We start from the raw sequence: 18,381 nt of genomic DNA on the forward strand, positions 1-18,381 counted from the left end.
GTAGGGAAAGTAACAAACTGTTTGATTTTCTACCTTATTGACATTATCTCTGAGCTAAATGTTGTTACTGTTCTGCTGCATTTTGTATTAACAGCAAAGCCCTCTGTTCCCCTTGGGAAAAATAAACTAGAGCTGCATCATCTTTGTGGATCAGAAGGAAAGGATGACAGCCATGAGGCTGCCTCCTGCTGCTTCCTTTTCTGACTGTCACCTTTCTGCTAAACCCCGTGGTGGCAGTGACAACGCCAGTCCAGCCTGAGAAACCTCCTCTCCTGCCGACTGCAGGAGGCTCAGTGGGTGATTTCTGGAGACTTTGGGAAGAAAGGCTGCTTTAAAGCATAGCAAATCTCCCCAAGGCACGTGGCGTGGCTGGGCTTGTGAACTGTGGTGTTGGCAGTCTGGATCACTCTGTGGGTAAGAACAGGCAGCAGAGCTGGTGAGGTGAGGAAATTGTGAGTCAGTCAAGCATAGTTCACTTGATCTGTTGTCAGTCTACCTCCTCACATACAGCTTGTGTCCACAAAGTCTGCTTTTATGGGAGCATTTCAGTTATCTGGGCTTCCTACTGATTGCCAAGGGCCACGTCAGCTCTGCAGGGCAGCGTGACTCAGCCCAACAAACACCCTTACCCTGGGCACACAGGACAGTTCCACAAAGGCTCTTCCAGGGAAAAACTCCAGCCCCAAGTAGCTTTAGCCAGAAAAATCTTTCTACTGCTGCTTTTTCATCTATGTGAGTTAAACTGGCATTCTTATAAAACAACAGAAATATGACAGGGTTTTTTCCTACACTCATGCCAGCTCAGGAGTCTTCAGTGGAGTCTTCCTGGAAAAGAAATGGGAAACAGTGAGTTTTGTGCTGTAGAAAATAAACAGTGAAAAGAACAAAGTAGCTCAATGTTTTCTCAGATACAAGAGACATTAAAAAAAACCAAGGAAATGCTTATTACTGTTTAATAGCAGAACCAGCAGTCAACTGTTGTAAAAGTTGCGTCATCTCTAGGAATACCTGACCTCCTTCCTTGAGATGTCATAGTGTTTTAGAAGGTCTTTGCTTACAGGATCCTGGTACCACGAGCTTTCAATTTCCATCGAAAACCTTTGCTCAGCTTGCTAAAAACTGAAGAAGGTACTGCAATCCATAGGGAATGTGAGGGAAAATAGTGATTAAATGTAATTAGAGGGGCAGGTCCCCCAGGAACCCTGAGTGTAGTGGGTAATCTTGTCTCTAAAAGGGCAGCATTAAACAATGATAGGAACAACCAACCTTCGAGGAAAAGCTCTCCTTGGAGGAAGCAGGGGATATAAAAGAAATATGTAAAATAATGAACACTGCAGAGAAGGCAGATGGAGAGTTTCTGCTCTTCTTGTCTCAAGTGATGTGAAGGGATATTAAGACTGAATATTTCATGCCAGTAGCAGGGAACATATTTCCAGGCCTTGTTTAAGTGGAGCGTGGTGCTCAGTGCCATGAGAAACCTTTCAAGATAGGAGCTTAGGAACATGCAGAATGGAATGCCTGTTGTATAGGGCAACTGGCTCTCAAAATTAACACAGATGACAATTTTGAAGATTATTATGTCAACCAAATGCTAACTGGTGAAAGTCAGGTTCAGACCTCTGACTGGCCCACCCCAAGGGCTATCCCTTCACATGGCTCTTTTTAGGACAGTTTCCTAATAGATGCCATCAAGACACTGTCATAACACAAGGACAACCCATAAAACTGGGATGCCAAGACTCTCCTGTTGCTCCTGAATGCCCTGGCATGTTTTCCTCCATGTCTGCAAGGGTGGCAGAGCTCCTCCTGGCTCCAGATCATTCCTCAGCACCTTAGACACGCTGCAGATGTGGCTGCACTTCACACAGGTCTTGGTTGTCTCTGTCTCCAGTAAAGAGGCCGTGTAGAATTAAAAGCTCTTTCTTCTGTATCTGGAGTGAGCCCATTTTATCAGATAGCAGTTTATTCTGATGGAATACATCAATACCTGAGTCATCAGGAGCTCTGGCTTTCTTTATGTCAGCTTTCCAGGCTAGCTTGTTGTGTGCTCCCTTTCAATCCAGCTGTGGCCACTCCAACATCACAAAAGGAGGAATTCTAGTAGGGTGCTTTCAGGAAAGTGTCATGGAAAACAGTCTGGTCCAAGCAGCACCTCAGGCAAGCAAAATTTCTTGTTTCTGAAAATACATGTGAGTCAAAACATGCAGTTTCAAAGCAAGTGACGGTTAGAAAAAAAAAAAGAAAAGAAAAAAGTGCAGAAAAAATGAACTATGTTGGTACTGCGGGGGTAGTAGGGCTGGCATCTTAGTGACTTTTAAAGAGAAGAATTTGATTCTAGGTACCACAGGGCTCAGTACATGTTTCATTTTAAAGATCAGAGATAAAGGCCCTGAGTTGTAGATGTTTTTAGACTTTGCTCTTGTCTAAGTTGCAAGACCTGTGGGTAGAGAGTACAGCCAAGTTCATTCGTAGTTAGTGCAGGTGTCACACACATACTGCTGAGAGGAAAGCCATACATCTTCCTGCATTTTAGAACTCTACAACTGAGAGGCTGTGGAATGACAAGGGTGCCAGATTAAACTCAGGAAGCAGCACCCTCACTGCAGGCTCGGAATGGTGCTTCAGTCCTGTCTTTGACCTTGACTGGAAATCCCAGGGATTAAGGCAGGTCCACAGGGAAGATTTTTTTCCTCTAAGGGCATGCTAGGTAACAGCCATTATTAGGAGAGGGGTCTGTGTGAAAAGCATCATCAGGTCTTTGAGGGCACAGTTTGTCTTTGTTGTTTTACTTTGCTCCTACCCTGAGCTCATCTCAGCTTCAGAGCGGCTGCAGGGATTTGATTAAAGTCAAATGAACTTCCAGCAACCGCTGTGCATTACAGCAGATGGCAGCCTTTCCCCAGACTTCCAGAAATGAGGAGTACCTGGATTTCAGACTGTCGTGTCTTTTCTTGTCCCCTGGTGTCTGCTAGCGGCAGCAGAGGCATCTGTAGGAACCAGCAACTGATTCAATGCAGCTAGAGATAGAATCAACACTGAAATCTCCTCCTTGCATTTGGAGAGCTTGGCTTCTCACCAGAGGGTGATCAGCTCTTGCACCACCTCTTTATTTATCTAGGATGATGTTTCCCTTTCAGCTTATATCAGAGTTCAACACTGAAGCAATTAAAAATCCATGCTAATTCATTTCTTCACCTTGACAACAACACATAACAGAAAACACATCATCCTTGGTGGGGAGTATGTCAAAATCAAAGTGATATTTCTCAGCACTTGACATGCTGTATTAAAAAGCACCTCTGTTAAGAGACCTACGCAGCTGGCTGAATAAACTGTGGTGTGGGTGAGGCCTCAAATTACTTCATCTGCTGGTGACTTTTCAAAAGAGACTCAGATATGCTCTGTGGATTCACCCAGCCCTGAAAAGTAAGGGGAAAATGATCAGCACTCTTCTGTCCTGCCCCTTTTTGTTCCAGAAGATGAATGCTTACTGAAACAGGGGTTTTTGAGATGACCATAACCAAGCTCTTTCTAATACCTCCTGGATCCTTGGAAGTATTTCTTATTGCCACATAGCAACTCTTGTCCAAAAAAACCCCCAAACTTGTCCAAACTGTGTTTTTATATCTACCTGACTAGGATTAGTCAGGCCTAGGGGTCTGTTTCACAAGCATGAGAAAGATGCAAAGATATCTTCTTCTGGGAGGTTGCTCCTGATGGAAACACAAAAGAACACAGATTTACTTCTACATAGGCTCTGCTTTCAATTTCTACTTTTTATCCTGCTTCTGTTCTCACAAAACATGTTAATGGCATCCAGATGCTTATTAACACGCTTCATAGTAAGAACCAGAGACAGGAAATGCAGGCCAGATGAGGAAGAGCTTAAAGAACAGCTAAGAGAGATGAGAGGAGCCCAGACTCAGCAGGGTCAAGTAAAATTTACTCTGGAACCTTCAAGAAACAGATCAAATTGTGGTCAGTGTGAATGACACTATAAACTCCAGGGAACAGAAGAGGTCCCACAAGACAGAGAACCTATTAGCAATAGTTATTAGGATATCCAAATAAAGCATCAATTAGTCTTAAAGACCCGCATAAGCCTTAAAACAACTGCTAGGGGCTTCAAAAAAACCAAAAACAGGCATGTCTAATCAGCTCCATTCCTCTCTTTGATAAGGCAGCTGGCCTGGCAACTGGGGAAGGGAAGTCACGGATGAGCTGCATCTCCCCTTGAGTCGTGCAGGGTAACGCAGCCACCCAGGGAAACGGTCCAGACAGGGTGAGCTGAATAGGCAGGGCAGTTGTTTGTGCTCAAGGTGTAACATACATCACACCCCCAGCTCTGTGTGTCACATCAGCCACTGCCTTGGTGGTGGATCAGCTCCTGAAGGGCTAGGAGCTGGATTTCTGTGCAGATGATACCATGTGGGATGGGAGACCCAGGGAGACAGAGTTAACTTCACCCAGGAAATCACCATCAGTGAGGAAATTACCCCAATTCCCCACACTATACTCAGGGCATTGGAGTTCAGGAGCATCTTTTGCTTACAGGACATGTATACAACTCACCCCCAGTTCAGCTTTTAATGAAAAAACAACTTAAAATACTCTTCACCAATGTAGGCAGCCCACAGAGCCTGCTGCAGACTGCTGCTCCAGCTGCCCTCTTCTTTCCCAGCTCTGTAGAGAAATCTGGCTAACGAGGAATCTCAAGGCCATTCCACTGCTCTTCTCCCATCTTCCTGGCTGCATTCATTATTAATAGAGCCTCATTAAAATTTAATAAAATGAATATCAGGGGTTTACAGCTTTGTAGGCACCTTTCCTCTTTTTTTCCCTTCCAGGTCTATTTGTTGGACAAATTTATTCAGTGTCACACCGGGGAAGGTGCCAATCTATGCGTTTTGCAGGAAGTTACTTTTTTGTTTTATTTCCAAACTCTACAGAAGTGCCTGGAATATGAAAGCTTTTGCTTTGAGTTGTTTCTTTTTCTTTAAGAAAGCAAACCCCAAACACTAGGTAGATATTTGGTCCCAACTTGCTCTTCAGTTTACTTTAGTATATACAAGTTTATGAGTTCTACAGTTTTAGAGTAGATCTGAGTTTATGAGTTCTATAACTGAGCCATGGACCAGGCTGCCTGGAGACATGGTGGAGTCATTACTGCAGATTTTGAAAGAGTAAGGATGTTAAACACTTGGAAGAAGTATTTGGGTAGAACCACCCTGCCACAGGGCAGACAAATGAAGGAGAGGACATTGCATGGATCTGTAGTTACACGAGGAACAACATATTTTTAAATCAGCTGGTGCAAAGAAAGTTGCATCTCAAACTTGCAAAAAAGTTGTTTGATGTAACCTGGGAACTCTTATTGGTGGTTGTTTGTTTGGGGTTTTTTTCCCCTTTTAAATAGTACAGGAACTCCAGACACCCTGACGTTTTGGGTATCAAGAGCAAAGGTGGGTTGAGTATGCCCCATCCTGGGGACTCCAACAGCTGCTCTTCTCTTTCTTGGCTGTGCCCTGGGGAAACCAACCTCAGATCACAACTTTTATACCTTCTATTCTGTGAATGAGCCCCTAAATTACAGTCTGAAAGATTGTTTGGAGCCAGCAGATCCTAAACCTTTTAGCATGATACTATTCAACATATTCTTTGCTGCAGAACCAAAAATAGAGCCTGGCTTTATTAACCATTAGCCTATGAAGTTTAAAGTATAACAAAATGCAGACACACATGGGCTACAAATATATTTATGTTATTGTGAGGAACACTAATCCCAGGCCTCTATAGTATGAAAAACTCTCCACTGTATGAATAATGTGTATTTGGCAATATTGGTGTAGGACCTGAGGGGATGGGTTGTTGTCTGGGGGCTTTAGGGCTGGCACAGGCTCCAGGCAAACCCCACGTTTGTGTAGTCATTGAGCCTGCTCTGCTGACAGCTTTCCCTGGCAGTCAGCAGCCAGGAGCTGCCAAGGAGTTTGCCATGAGCATGATTCATCATTGCCCAAAGGTGCCTGAACACACCTTCTGCTGCTCCTGCTCCAGAACAGGTGGAGTGAGATTTCCAAGTGATAACGAGTGACGCTGGCAAAAATGGCTGAGTAACACTGAAAGCCCCTGGAGCGATGGGGGAGCTGAGGTCATCGGCACTACTGATCCTGCCTCCTCAGGAAAGCTGCTCTGGATCCACTTTTAATGTGAATAAGTGAAAAAGCATTAAACATCCATGCCCTGGATAGTTGGGTGGCATTTAAAGGCCTGCTGATTGCTTTAGCTCCCCTTCAGAAGTGAAGCAAGCTACTTCAACAGCTTTGCTGTGCAGAGCCTGGGCCCAGCTGTGTCCAGGTGGTCACTGTGTCCACAGGCTGTGGGGAGGCCCAGATCCCTGTGACCCATCTCAGGCAGCAATGGTCAAAGGTGACACCACAGCTCCTTCCTGGCCTGGGATCCATGGACAAATGGACCTGGATCCATGGACATGTCCCCGCTACAGAGCAACACTCCAGGGAAAGGCAGGCTGGGCAGGAGAGCTGCCTCAATCATCACCTCTCAATCCAGGGCAGTTTAGAGCCTTCCAGCCCCTCTGAGGTCACAACTCAGGGGATTGTCCAGGCAAAGCAGGAATGGGCACACCTGCCTCACAGTCCTACGGGGACTTTGGAAACTGCCAGCCCTGTGCCAATGGGAAGCACAGGACAGAAGGGAAAGGGGCCAATTAAGAAGCCAGGCTACCTCTGGGTTGCTCAGGGCACACTGAACAGATGATGGCATCGCTGGAAGCTGCATTTGCTTTTAATTGTCCTCATTCCACTGAATAACTAATTCTCTCCTCCTCCCACACAACAGAAAAGAAAAAAAAAAAAAAAGCAAGCATGGGATTTTTGGAAAGGATGAGTTGACTCAATTCCTTTCATCAAGCACATGACAGCAAGCTGCAGTTTTTAGCTTTGCATCCAGGCAAGTTTAGAATATTGCTGCATGCATTTGTTTTGTTTCAAATCTTCTGGGATCAGCTAAAAATATTATTTTGGAGAGATGTAGATATGGAAGCACTGAAGGCTTCATGTTCATCCAGCTCTGAAACTGCAGCCAACCAAAGGGAATGATGGGTAGATCCCAAGTGTAAGATGGTTTTATTGAGAAGTTATTTTACAGAGAGCTGGGAGGCACTTGGAATCTGAGCATGATCCAGGGAAAGAAGTGGATCCCTTCAGCCCAGAGTGTTTCCCAAGATCCCAGTAAAGCCGTTGCTCTTCCCTCATGCTTGACCAGCTCATTTTCCAGGACAGACTGAAGGGAAACCCTATTTAGGCTGAAAACTAGGTAACCAAAAAAACCTCAAAATACATTTTGCAGGTCCTGGGTCCAACCAACATAGACCAATGCATTAAAATTCACATATTTTAATAGAATCACTTAAAGAAAGGCATAATCACAAGAAACACGACTTAAAAACTTTCAGATAAAATATTTGCAGAGAAAAGTGAAATTAATTTTTTTTCTTCAGGGGATGTTGAAACCGAAACAAATATAAGGGTCAAGACAATTGTATAAATAAGCAGACAGGTAATTTTGGGAGTGAGTAGCAAAGAAAACAGACATAAAGAAGCTTTTCCCACTGGTTTAACTGTATTTAACCACACTTAAATCTGACTGACAACATGAACTATCATGTTCTCCTTCCTCTCTCTGTGCTGCTCACGCTCCATGCAGCGCTCCCAGGGTATCCTCAGGAGTCCATGTGCCATGCCAGGGCTGGAAAAGGGGAAGGCTTTTCAGGAGACCTTTCCACTACAAAAAGGAAAAATAGACCATCCTGGCATGTGTTTGAACTCCAAGGAACTTCACTCTCATTGTTTTTCAGGAAGGCAGCAGATCTCCCATGGCCATCTCAGCACAGAACTGGTACTACAGACGTAGGCAAGGTGGAGGAAGGAAGTCAGAGCAGATTAATAATTTACTCCTGCCTCAGAGCTGTTTAGTGGTCCTAAATCAAAATAAAAGCATTACAATATTGCAGGTATTGCCAAATTGCAGAGAAGTTGTCTTTGCACCAGGAAAGTCCTTCTTTGAGTTGATCTTGAGGTCATTTGCACTCCCATGAAATATCTCAGCCCCCTGCACTGGAGCAATGGGCTCTCTGCAGGGCTGGCAGAACCCAGGATTTGCTGGTGCTTTGCTGCTGCCACAAACATATCCCCACCAGCAGAGCCAGGCAAACACCACAGCCAGCCAACAGTGATGCTGGTGCTGGTTCCCATCCCTCCTGCCAGCCCTGCAAGAGGGACAGTAGGACAAGGGCTGGGAGCTGGGCACAATAGCAACAAACCCAAGAGTGGCAGCGAGTGGGCAGGGAGCTCCTGCCTGCCAGAGCTGGCACTTTGCCTCTGGTTACTCATCCTCCCTGGAGCTCAGCCTCGAGGAATGCAGCCCCAGGCAACGCATTCCTGATCCCACAAGGGCTTGTGCTGGGCAAGGCAAGCAGGACCCGCTTCTGCAGGCACCTGCTCACTGTGACTGAGGAATGGCTGTATTGCCAGGGCTGGGAGGCACAGGGAGCATGGGCAGCAGCAGCTCAGGGGGGTCCAAGGCAGGCACATAAAGATTCAGGCACTGGGCTTTACAGCTAATGCCATTCCCTAAGGCTGCACTGATCCCAGCCTCATGTGTGTGTGAGGCCACAGGTCCTGCTGCAGTTCCCAGAGGCTGGGTTTGGCATGGCTGCTCTCACAGAGGCACCTGAGCCTTCAGGGAATAAAAGCCCATTTTTTCTGCTCTTTATATCTGTCCCCTTTTGCTTTCAGATATGGAACCAGACCAAGAACCAGCAGAGCTGAAGGTGCTGGCTGCTCTTGCTGCAGTAGCACCCATTGGTGTTTCCCCACTGGAATACATGAGGAGGAAGAAGAGGATACTGCCTCCCAACAGCACAGTGATGTAGAGCTGTTCTCCAGGAGGAAACAGGAGCCTGAGCTCCTGCTGCTGCCCTGAAAGCAGCACCTGGGCAGGGGCAGGATTGCTGCTGCCCTTGCAGAGGCCACACTTGCCAAGGAGTCCCTGGTCCAAGTCACAGGAACCATCACAGCTCCTGCAGAGATGCTTTCCCAGGTCTTCTTTACAGTATGCACAACACTGCGGGTAAAAGTGATCTGCCACAGTCACAAAGGAGCCTTAGAAACTGCATTTCTAGGATGATCACAGCCCTTATGTTAAAGCCAAGTGCTACAATTAAAAATAGACGAGCTCTACCAGTGTTTTTACAGAAAGGGATGAGCCAAGACAAGGACCACAAAATCTGGTCTAATTCAACAGCAACCAGGCCTAATCCAGGCTGAAAGACAGCATGCAAGTAGCTGTAGGCACCAGGGTAGATTTATATTGCAAAACTGAAAATTTATTTTTAGAATTGAGCCTGGAAAGTGTCACTTCAGGAGGAGATCAAGCATGTCATGGCAGGATCATTATGGGATTTGCAGAGCACCTTCCAACACAGGAGTCTCCTGAGGTGACTTCATGTTTAACTTTCCAGAAGACCAGGCTCATTGCTGCAGGTGTAACAAGGGCAGCACAGCTGGGATGGGAAAGCCTCATCCCCAGCCTGCACCAGGCTGCTCAAGGCCACACCAGGCACTCCTGGGGCTGCTCCATCCCAGTGGCCAAGGCAGCAAAGCAACCAGAGCACTTCATTCTCCCCCGGAAAGCCACAGCAACCTCCCTGTCTATGCTCCTGCCAGCACCCAGTGCTGCCCCACTTCTGCTTTGGGGAAAAAACACCAAAACAAAAAGGGCTTTATTAGCCAGCTGCTGCTTTCTGGCAGTGTTAAATCCATGCAATCTCCTACAGCTGAAAGGGAAATTAGTTCATTAAATCACCTGCTTTACACATTGCACTGCCCAGATCAGGGCAGCCACACACAAACCAGAAAACTGGCTGCTCATATCCAAAGGCACTTCTGCAGAGCTTCTCTGAACTTTAAGGCTAGAAAAGTACCCACACTTAATGTCATTTTCCGATTGATTCCCTTACACCTGCAGTGGTATCCCAGGGAACAGTCCTGTCCCATCTGCTGCTTGCATCACCATTGCTCCTTGCCAGTCCAGCAAACCTTTAAAAGCAGGTGAAGGCCACAGATCTCACCTGGGGCTGCAAAGGGCTACTTTAGGCTGTCACAAGTGGAGCTGAGATAGTCTAAAACCAGCAAGGTGCCACCTCTTGCAGCACAAAATTTGTTCAAAAGGATTGGCCTTAAAGTTCAGAGTGCTTCAGTCATCTGTTTGAGTACTTTTAATCTGAAATTCACTTTACCATTTACAGAGGACTACTGCAATCATTTATCAAAGATCAGAAGCCTGGGGGTACTCAAACAGGGTACCAGAGTTAGGGATGCTGTTGTTGGTGATGGAACTTGCTCTTCAAACTACTCAACCATTGCTATTCTGCCTTTGACAGTGGGATTTCCCTGTCTCAAGTGTTTGAATGTCCCTGTTCCACCCTTCTAAAAATGGGATTAAACAAGTCCAACTTGGGTGAAGAAAAGTACAAACCAGGCAGAAAGTGGGGCAGACTGAAGAGTGACCTTAGCCTAACACTTCCCAGAGACACAGCCAGTTCTGCTCAGATACCTTTGTCTGGGATGGTTTTTTTTTTGCAGGGGGTGAGGAGTGGGGTAGAGAAGTACAGTGTAACCATAATGGGGTAGGGCTTTAACAAGGGCTGCATGTGGGGCATGAGCCCCTCCTCTTCCCCTCTGCAGTTAGGTGTGCCTGTACCCAAGTGCACCCCTGGCTCTGCCTCCAGCTGGGCCTCCAAGAGCACTTCCCATATTCCTCCTACCATCCTGTGCTCCATCTGTGCTCACAGTTCAGCTCTGTGTTACTCATACTGCTTTGTAGCTTTCATCATGTTCTTTTCTGGTTTTTCATGTTCCTGTAGTCAACAAGATCAGGACCAGAGAAATGTCAATTAGACTTTGTGGAAGACACAATCAAGAGCTCTTTGTCATTTTAAAATTTAGTTCAGTTTTTGCTTACATTTCAGTATCTGTAACTTACTCATTTAAGTGTGTCATTTAAACAGCAATCTCACCTTTAACACAGAGTTAAATATAAAACACATTGAGAGGACACATCTGAAAGGAGCCATTCAAAGCCATTACCAGGGAAAACATCCAAAGTCTTTACAGCTGCTGCTTCTCTGTGCTCTTAATCCATATGTGCAGAACAGAGGGACACCTGAGGTGACAACAGAAGGGCCATCTCCAGCCCTTTCCCATCTCTTGAAAACAAAGCCACAATCCCAGAATTTCTGGTTTTGAAAAGTGTTTACTCACGTAGTTTAAATAAATTAATTTGCAAATAAAAATTAAAACTACAGTATACTATAGTTTGAATAAGATGATTAGAACAACTACAATACAGGGATTTCTTGCTGCATAAGTTTCATGACTTAATGCATATAATCTGGAAAATGTCAAAATCAGTTATATTTCTATGGAAAGGGAGTAACAGCAGTTACTTGTACATGACAGCTAACTGAACTTATAGTACAGGTTTCCTGACACATGCATTTCCTGAGTGAACCAAACAATATATATAATTTCTTTTTAAAAATGGAGAAATAATTGACAGTCAAAGTAAGTAATTCATGACATCTAAGCAACACAGGTCTCTTTAAACAAAGAAAATTTTAGAAGAGCTTCAAAGAAAAACAAAAGCTTTGCTATAAAGTACAGAAATTTTCTTACTGTCAATTATACAGTACATATTTGAAAAAAATGTACGAAGCTGGCCAAAAAAGCTCAAATCAATGCTAAAAAGGTCAGGCTGCCATGAAGCACAGTGGGCTGGCAGCAGAGCTGCATGTAGTACACTGGTCTTTTCTGGTGGATCCAGAGGGGAAGGAGGGGGAGAAGAGGAGAGCAGAGACCAGAGAAAGCAGAGCCCACAGCAGCATCTCCCAGTGAGGGTCTGAGCCCAGCCCAGCTCTCCCAACAGACTGCCAGCTGTGCCCAGCTGCCCAAGGATGCAGGGACTCCTCCCCTGACTACCAGGCTCCACCTCTGTCCCACCTGTGGCCCAGATGAACATCTGCACCTGGCAGAGGGGCAAAGGCCAGGCCTGAGGCCTCCCCACCAGTCAGCAGGTGGAAGGCTGCTGAGCATCCAGCTGACAAACCCCTCTCAGGCTGGGACTGTGGCCAAGTCACAAACTGCTCCCCACACACATGCCCAGGTGCATCCACCTCTCCCCTGTGCCCACCCCCAAACAGCAAGGAACAGAACAAGCCTCATCTTTCTGATCTGTTCATGTTTAACATTGGAAAAACCCTCACAAATGTCACTAATGCTAAATAAAGAGAAGTGTTAGCGTGAAGGGAGAAAAAAATCCTTAATCTAGACTAAGTTGCATATTCGAAGAGTCTGGTAAATATTCTCCTCATAACCAGATCTTAAGTACAGTCCTACCAAAAAGACATTTTAAGGAGTCCTTCTTAGCTACCTTTCAACACGGTTAAAGCACAACTTTATGCCATCATAATTTGCATTAGCTTTGTTTAAAAAGCATTTTAACTATTCTAAGAACTCAGTATTTTAGATTAAAAGATTTTTCTACCATTTTCATCCCACGTTCTTCTCCATCCAGAACTACTCTACACATCCAATTGCTGGATGTAACACACTATGACCATACTACTCTCTAAACATTCTAAATATTTTCAATAATAAAGATAAATAGAAAAGAGTTAATATACATGTTATATTTTACAATGTTCGCATCCAAGCTGTAAACCAATGTTCTTTGAACTATTTACCCTCCATATACAAAAAGAATGAAACACCTTTCAAACACTGTGGGCATGTGATTCAAAAACCATTACACTGAAGGCATTGAAGTTCACTCTACAACATTTCCTTCACCTCTTCAGAAGTAGTTATTAACCAAAAAAAGCAAGAGGTCTCCCCATTCTCCCCCCATTTCTTCTATTTCCAGACTTTTCACAATAAAGAGGGATTTAGCTGTTGTAACAAAAAAACCAAAAAATTCTTCATCTTAATGCAAACCAGCAAAGCCCAGAGAATACGAAAAACAGTCGGTTTAAAAATGAGAATCGCTTAGCTTATCAGTTTACTGCAGTCCTCGGGAACACCTGTGTTAGTCAAGAGGCCCTTGGAAAATGAGCCTGATGTAACCCTGCTCACCAGCCAGCTGATGCGCGCAGAAGGGACAGGCCGCGTGAAAAGTGTGAGTACCGTGAGGAAGAGGAATTTGGGACCAATATGCAGTTGTCTTTTCTGAGCACACGTGTCCACAGGGGCTGAACGCGTGAGTGGGAGGTCCGGCATCCACGTAAAACCCCGCCTCGCAGCCGAGCCACAGCGGCACGTAGGGGCCGACGGAGCGGCACATGGGGCACTCGCGGTCCTTGCCGTCCCTCTCCTCTTTGTTCCCCCAGTTGTGGTAGCCGTGCACGTGGCCGCAGTTCAGGTACACCCACGGCTGCTTCTCGTCTACAACATCTTTTCTCTTCATGCTGGGGAAGGCCAGGGTGTTGAAGCCCACGGGGCACTGGGGCCTGGCCGCGTTGATCTCCTGCCTCAGAGCCTCCAGGTGCTTGACGGTGGGCGTGCGCGCCAGCCCCTCGGCCGTGCGCCACAGCAGCGTCGCCCCGCACAGGTCGATCAGGGAGCCGTCCTGCAGCTGGTTCGTCTCGTTCTCAACCTGGACAGGGACACAGACACGGACGGCCGTCACCTCAGGGGCTCTGAAGAGTAACAATGTGCACTTCCACAACACTAATCTGCCTGGAAGACCCATCAAAGTTTCAAGCAGGTTCTGACTGTGTCCCCAAGACACCCATAGAGAGCCCAGTATCAGCTTCTCTCTGCCCTCCTTTTTTTGGAAAAACCCCACCCTAACATCTTAAGAGATTAAAGTGTGCATTAAAAGAGACCACACTGAGTCAAGGAAAGCTCCTCTCCCATCTCAACAACTCTGTATTCCATCCCTATAGCACTCTCAACTATGTTACTTGAAATGCCTCAAGGAGTACCACAAGACTGTTTAGTCCTCCATCATATTTTAGACTTCTCTTAAAACACCCCTTTACACATGGCTTTCCTCTCCTCCCATCAGCACTCCTAGCTAAACACACTCTTTAAAATGTTCAATGTAGCATTTCTTTTTGCTGAAACATCCCAAGCCATACTGAACCCAAATATCTCCTGGAAATATCACCAATGCTTTGCAAACAAAAGAAGAGGGAAAACTCAGAATGCTAACGTGGAAATGAATCCAATAAAATTATTTCTATTTTCATCATTCTTTTAAAAAGGAAAAGTGGCAAAAGCATAAACTAACAGGGGAGAATCAGGAAAATACTTGTAGAATGTGCAGGAGAGCTTGCAGAAATACAGAGTAGACTGGAAACTCAGTTTAGGAGAGCAGCCTACATGTGCAATTAAGTACTAGTTTGCAGATAAACTCAGTTGTTCATGTTGATCAAGACACCTCTGTGCACCCAGACAAACATATAAGAGGCAGTGTAACTAATTGCAGGGGTGACAACTACATGGAATTCCAGCAGATTCCAGCTCTATGCCCAAACTATACTCCTAATGGCTGCACCATTTTAAACAGGTTGCATAAAACACTGGTCACTCCTCTCACCATTTTCCCCCTCTGTTGAGCTGATCTGGTTTCACGGAGGCTGAAGACATTCCCACACACAGAAATCTCTCTCCACACCCCTGGCTTGGAGTCTTCTGTGAATCCATTACGAGGATGCATAACAAGAACTCCATTTGTTGTTAGTCCATCCATTTGCCCATCTGATGTCTTCCACTTTGCAGCTTTCTCCTAAAAGAAATCACATCAATGAGCACCTTTGATTTGGCTGGAGTTATGAATTATTTTTAAAAAATAAATGTGCAATGAACTTTCAGTGGAAAAAAGAAAGAATTCTCTTACCCCAAGAAAAATGTTTTTTGAGGAGTCAAATCCTGCAGCATATATTCTTGCTGTAAATGGAGGGTTACGTTCACATATGATTCTGCAGGCAAACCTTGATATTGTGCTCTGCACAGACTGTGTATCTGAATTACTCTGACTCCCAGGAACTGTATCTGTTACTACAAAGTCTATAGGGCTCTCTGTTGACCGACCAATCTGGAAAAGCATTGAAAAAAAAACTGGTCAGAAGTTTGTCTTTGGGTCTAGGACTATTCAAATTCAAAGAAAGTAAAAGCAATGATACAAAAATCATTACATTACAGTTTAAAGCATTCCTGTCCACCAGTCTACCAATTTAGGTTTATAAAGCTGCATCTGAATTGATGAATTTTTCTGCCTCCAAATGATCAAAGTTATTCTGAAAGCTGGGTACAGCCAAATGAAGGAAGGAGAAATAAAATGATGCTATTAAGTCAGTTCTGAGATTATTTCCCATTGAAGGCCTTTTTATCACAGAGGTTACACTCAGGTCAGGCAGACCAGCTGCAGGAGCACCAGAAGAGCCAGGGAACAGCAGTTAGAGGGAAGAACAGTGACATGCAGTCACTTTGCATGCCCAGAACACTCTGAACAGTGCCAGACTAAGTCAAGGTATAGATGTATGAAAATCAGATTATGTGAGCTGTCTCTTCAGCTCTGGTGGGCACTGAGAAGGAGCAAACCTTTTGTCAAAGACCAGGCACCAGGTGGTTGTGGCGGACAGGGGCTACATTTACACACTCAGAACACAAGAATGGAACATCTGACTACAATCAGGTTTTGCTGGTAGCTGCATCTCCTTTTCTGGCTGCAGGGGACTGTGAGTCTTGCAGTCACATACAACTGAGTTTGCTGGAACTGCATAGGTATCCCTGCTTTTCCAGTCAACTCATCTTGTGCTTTTCCTTGCAAAGAGGAAAAGCAATAACCCTTTCCCAAACATCCATCCACCTCTTACACACTACTACTCACTCATTTCCAGAGCTCTCAGGCTCTTTGAAAATAGGTGATTATATTAAGACTGATTGACTGCTGAGCAAGAGACCCAAAAGCTTGAGGTGCTTTTTGTTGAGGGCTGGAGTGCTTTCATGAGACTAAAACTGCTTTGTCAGAATCTATTTTTCTACTGCTTCCTAGGCAGGATAACCCATGACTACACAGGGAGTGCCAGGGGCAATTTCAGAGCAGCACACATGCCAGAGCATGCCTGAAGAGAGAACACTCACACAAACAATAGCTTATGCTGCAGTGATTTCATTACAGTCCTTTTGCTCTTGTTGTATTTGCAGTTGCAAAGCAGCTTCCTCCACCACTTCCCAACACCTCCCACCTCCTTAGATCCTGCAGTGGCGTCACAGCTAAATGCTGTGACAGCAAAACTCCTTGCTGTAAACTAGTGGCAACAATGAGGGGGAAAGAAACTACACAAGATCACAGTCTGGGAATCAGAGAGAACAAAGCCCACATTAAAAAGAACCCCAAAACAAACCCCTTCCGTTTGAGAAAAACAGGAAACAATTAAAAGATATGAGGGCACACCACAGCTGCAGATGTGTTTGTGGCCCCTTCTCATACACACAGGAACTGCAGCAAAGTTGTTCTGAACTGCCAGCATCAGCACTGAAGGCTCCTCTCTTCACATCTCCCAGTACTTTAGACATTTCTGGGTTTGCTTAAAAAAGTTCAGAGTATTTTTCATATTAGTTGTGCCAAAAGCTTTCCTGTGTTTCCACATTGCATTTCTTCTACCCTGTCTCCAACTGGCTGATCCCAAATCCCTTTGTAAATGCCAGAAGCAAAGTTCTAAGTTCTTGAAGAGAAAGGTGCCCTTTATTCTTCATTTTGCAAGGAGGGACTAGGAAACAGATTATGTGACTTGCAGGCCAGCAAAGGCAAAACCATAATCTTGTGCATTAGTCACAAAATCCCCCAGCTTTCACCTTTGCCCAAGTCTTTTAAAAAACAGATGCACAGACACAGAGCCTTGTTCACAGGATGGCCTTGGGAATGAACTGAATTAAATTGCTCTGAATGGTGAGTGCAGAAACTGACACACAAACTTTTCTGGGTCTGAGAGAAAAATCCTGCTGAGAGGATGCCTTGTTTGAAACTACCAAAAATGAGAACACACACATTTACTTCACGTACCTGGAACATATCTGTGTTGCTGTCATGAGTATATTCAACTACTACAGTCTGGGCCCGAGACAAAGTGTAAGATATGCTGTGTTGGTCCTTATTACTTATTGCCTGTGGAAAAATGCCAAATGTTACTGAACCAGTGCACAGTAATTCTACAGAATAGAGCAGCAAAGCAGACAATACACACACACACACACATATATATATATATAACATCAGCCTCTTCTACTAATTAAGAAATTAGGGCAGACGGTTGCTAATGACACACCTAAAGTTAAACTTCACAAAACCCAGTCTTGGCCACTATAAAAAAGCTGCAGGATTGATTCAGCAACAGACCAAACTAGTCTCTTCACCACATGCTGCAACTAAATAAACATAACCAGGGCATATTATTAGTCATGTTTTGTGTTAAAGCAACACTGGCCTGAACACAAAAGGACAAACCAACCAAATGCAAAGGCTAAAACTTAATGTAACACCTTCATGGCCATCTCAGAGAGAATTTGGCCAACAGCAAAGCAAGGACTTCACTCAGGAATTCATTCTAAAACCAGGATTTGAGTTAATACTAAGATCAGTAATGACTGATTTAAGATGCATAGACAAAAAAGTGGTGGTAAATAGGGCAAAATGGAGAAACTCAACATAGGTTGCAGAAGTTGTAGCAAAGGTTTCACTTGTTTAGTCTAGATGTTCTTTCTGCAATTACCTACTAGGGAACTAACCAACACTTCTAAAAGTGCTGCCAAACAGCACCTACCAGACCATAAAGAATTTACAAAAATAAATGTTCTTTTCATAGATCTACTATGAATGTAGTTCTACTACAAGAATTTTGGTAGAAAAAATGCTTCTGAATTCAGAATACTTTATACCATTCCCTGAATTCAAGGTCAATACCTTAAGTGTCAAGGTATTCTGGGAGTCAAGCACTTAACACTACTGCGTTTGTTTAAAGGCCTGATCTTGTCACTGGCAGTTTCTAAACAACCACTAAGCATCCTCAAATTCCATTGTTTAGTAGAAATGCTCCATTATTGCACACACACTTGAACAGCCACAATATTTCATGGTAATACCTTAGGTATGATGTATTAGTTTTGGCATACACTGTTGAAATACAGTTCAACTTCAGGGCCTAAGCCCTTCCTTTTCTGCTTCTTAGAGGAAACTCTGATTACAAGCCCTATGAAACACACCCTGCAAAACCCACCTGTGCTGACCCCTGGGGAACTCCTA

At 44.7% G+C, this 18,381-nt stretch overlaps 1 protein-coding gene across 3 annotated transcripts in view; it reads right to left on the reverse strand.

The window, feature by feature from the left end:
- Positions 1-10,715: 10,715 nt before the first annotated feature.
- The window catches only part of PELI1 (pellino E3 ubiquitin protein ligase 1), a 43,756-nt gene continuing 36,090 nt past the window's right edge, over positions 10,716-18,381 (reverse strand). For all 3 annotated transcript variants that reach the window (XM_054290481.1, XM_054290477.1, XM_054290480.1), the window contains exons 4-7: positions 17,146-17,247; positions 14,977-15,174; positions 14,677-14,865; positions 10,716-13,728 (exon numbers count right to left, since the gene is read on the reverse strand). In XM_054290481.1, the coding sequence (XP_054146456.1) occupies positions 13,162-13,728; positions 14,677-14,865; positions 14,977-15,174; positions 17,146-17,247 (1,056 nt within the window). In that variant the 3' untranslated portion in view covers positions 10,716-13,161. The remainder of the gene's footprint in view (positions 13,729-14,676; positions 14,866-14,976; positions 15,175-17,145; positions 17,248-18,381) is intronic.

The sequence above is a fragment of the Melozone crissalis genome, unplaced genomic scaffold, assembly GCF_028551555.1.
Source record: "Melozone crissalis strain CALT ecotype California unplaced genomic scaffold, PUWL_Pcris_2 ptg000081l_1, whole genome shotgun sequence".
Classification (NCBI taxonomy): Eukaryota; Metazoa; Chordata; class Aves; order Passeriformes; family Passerellidae; genus Melozone; species Melozone crissalis.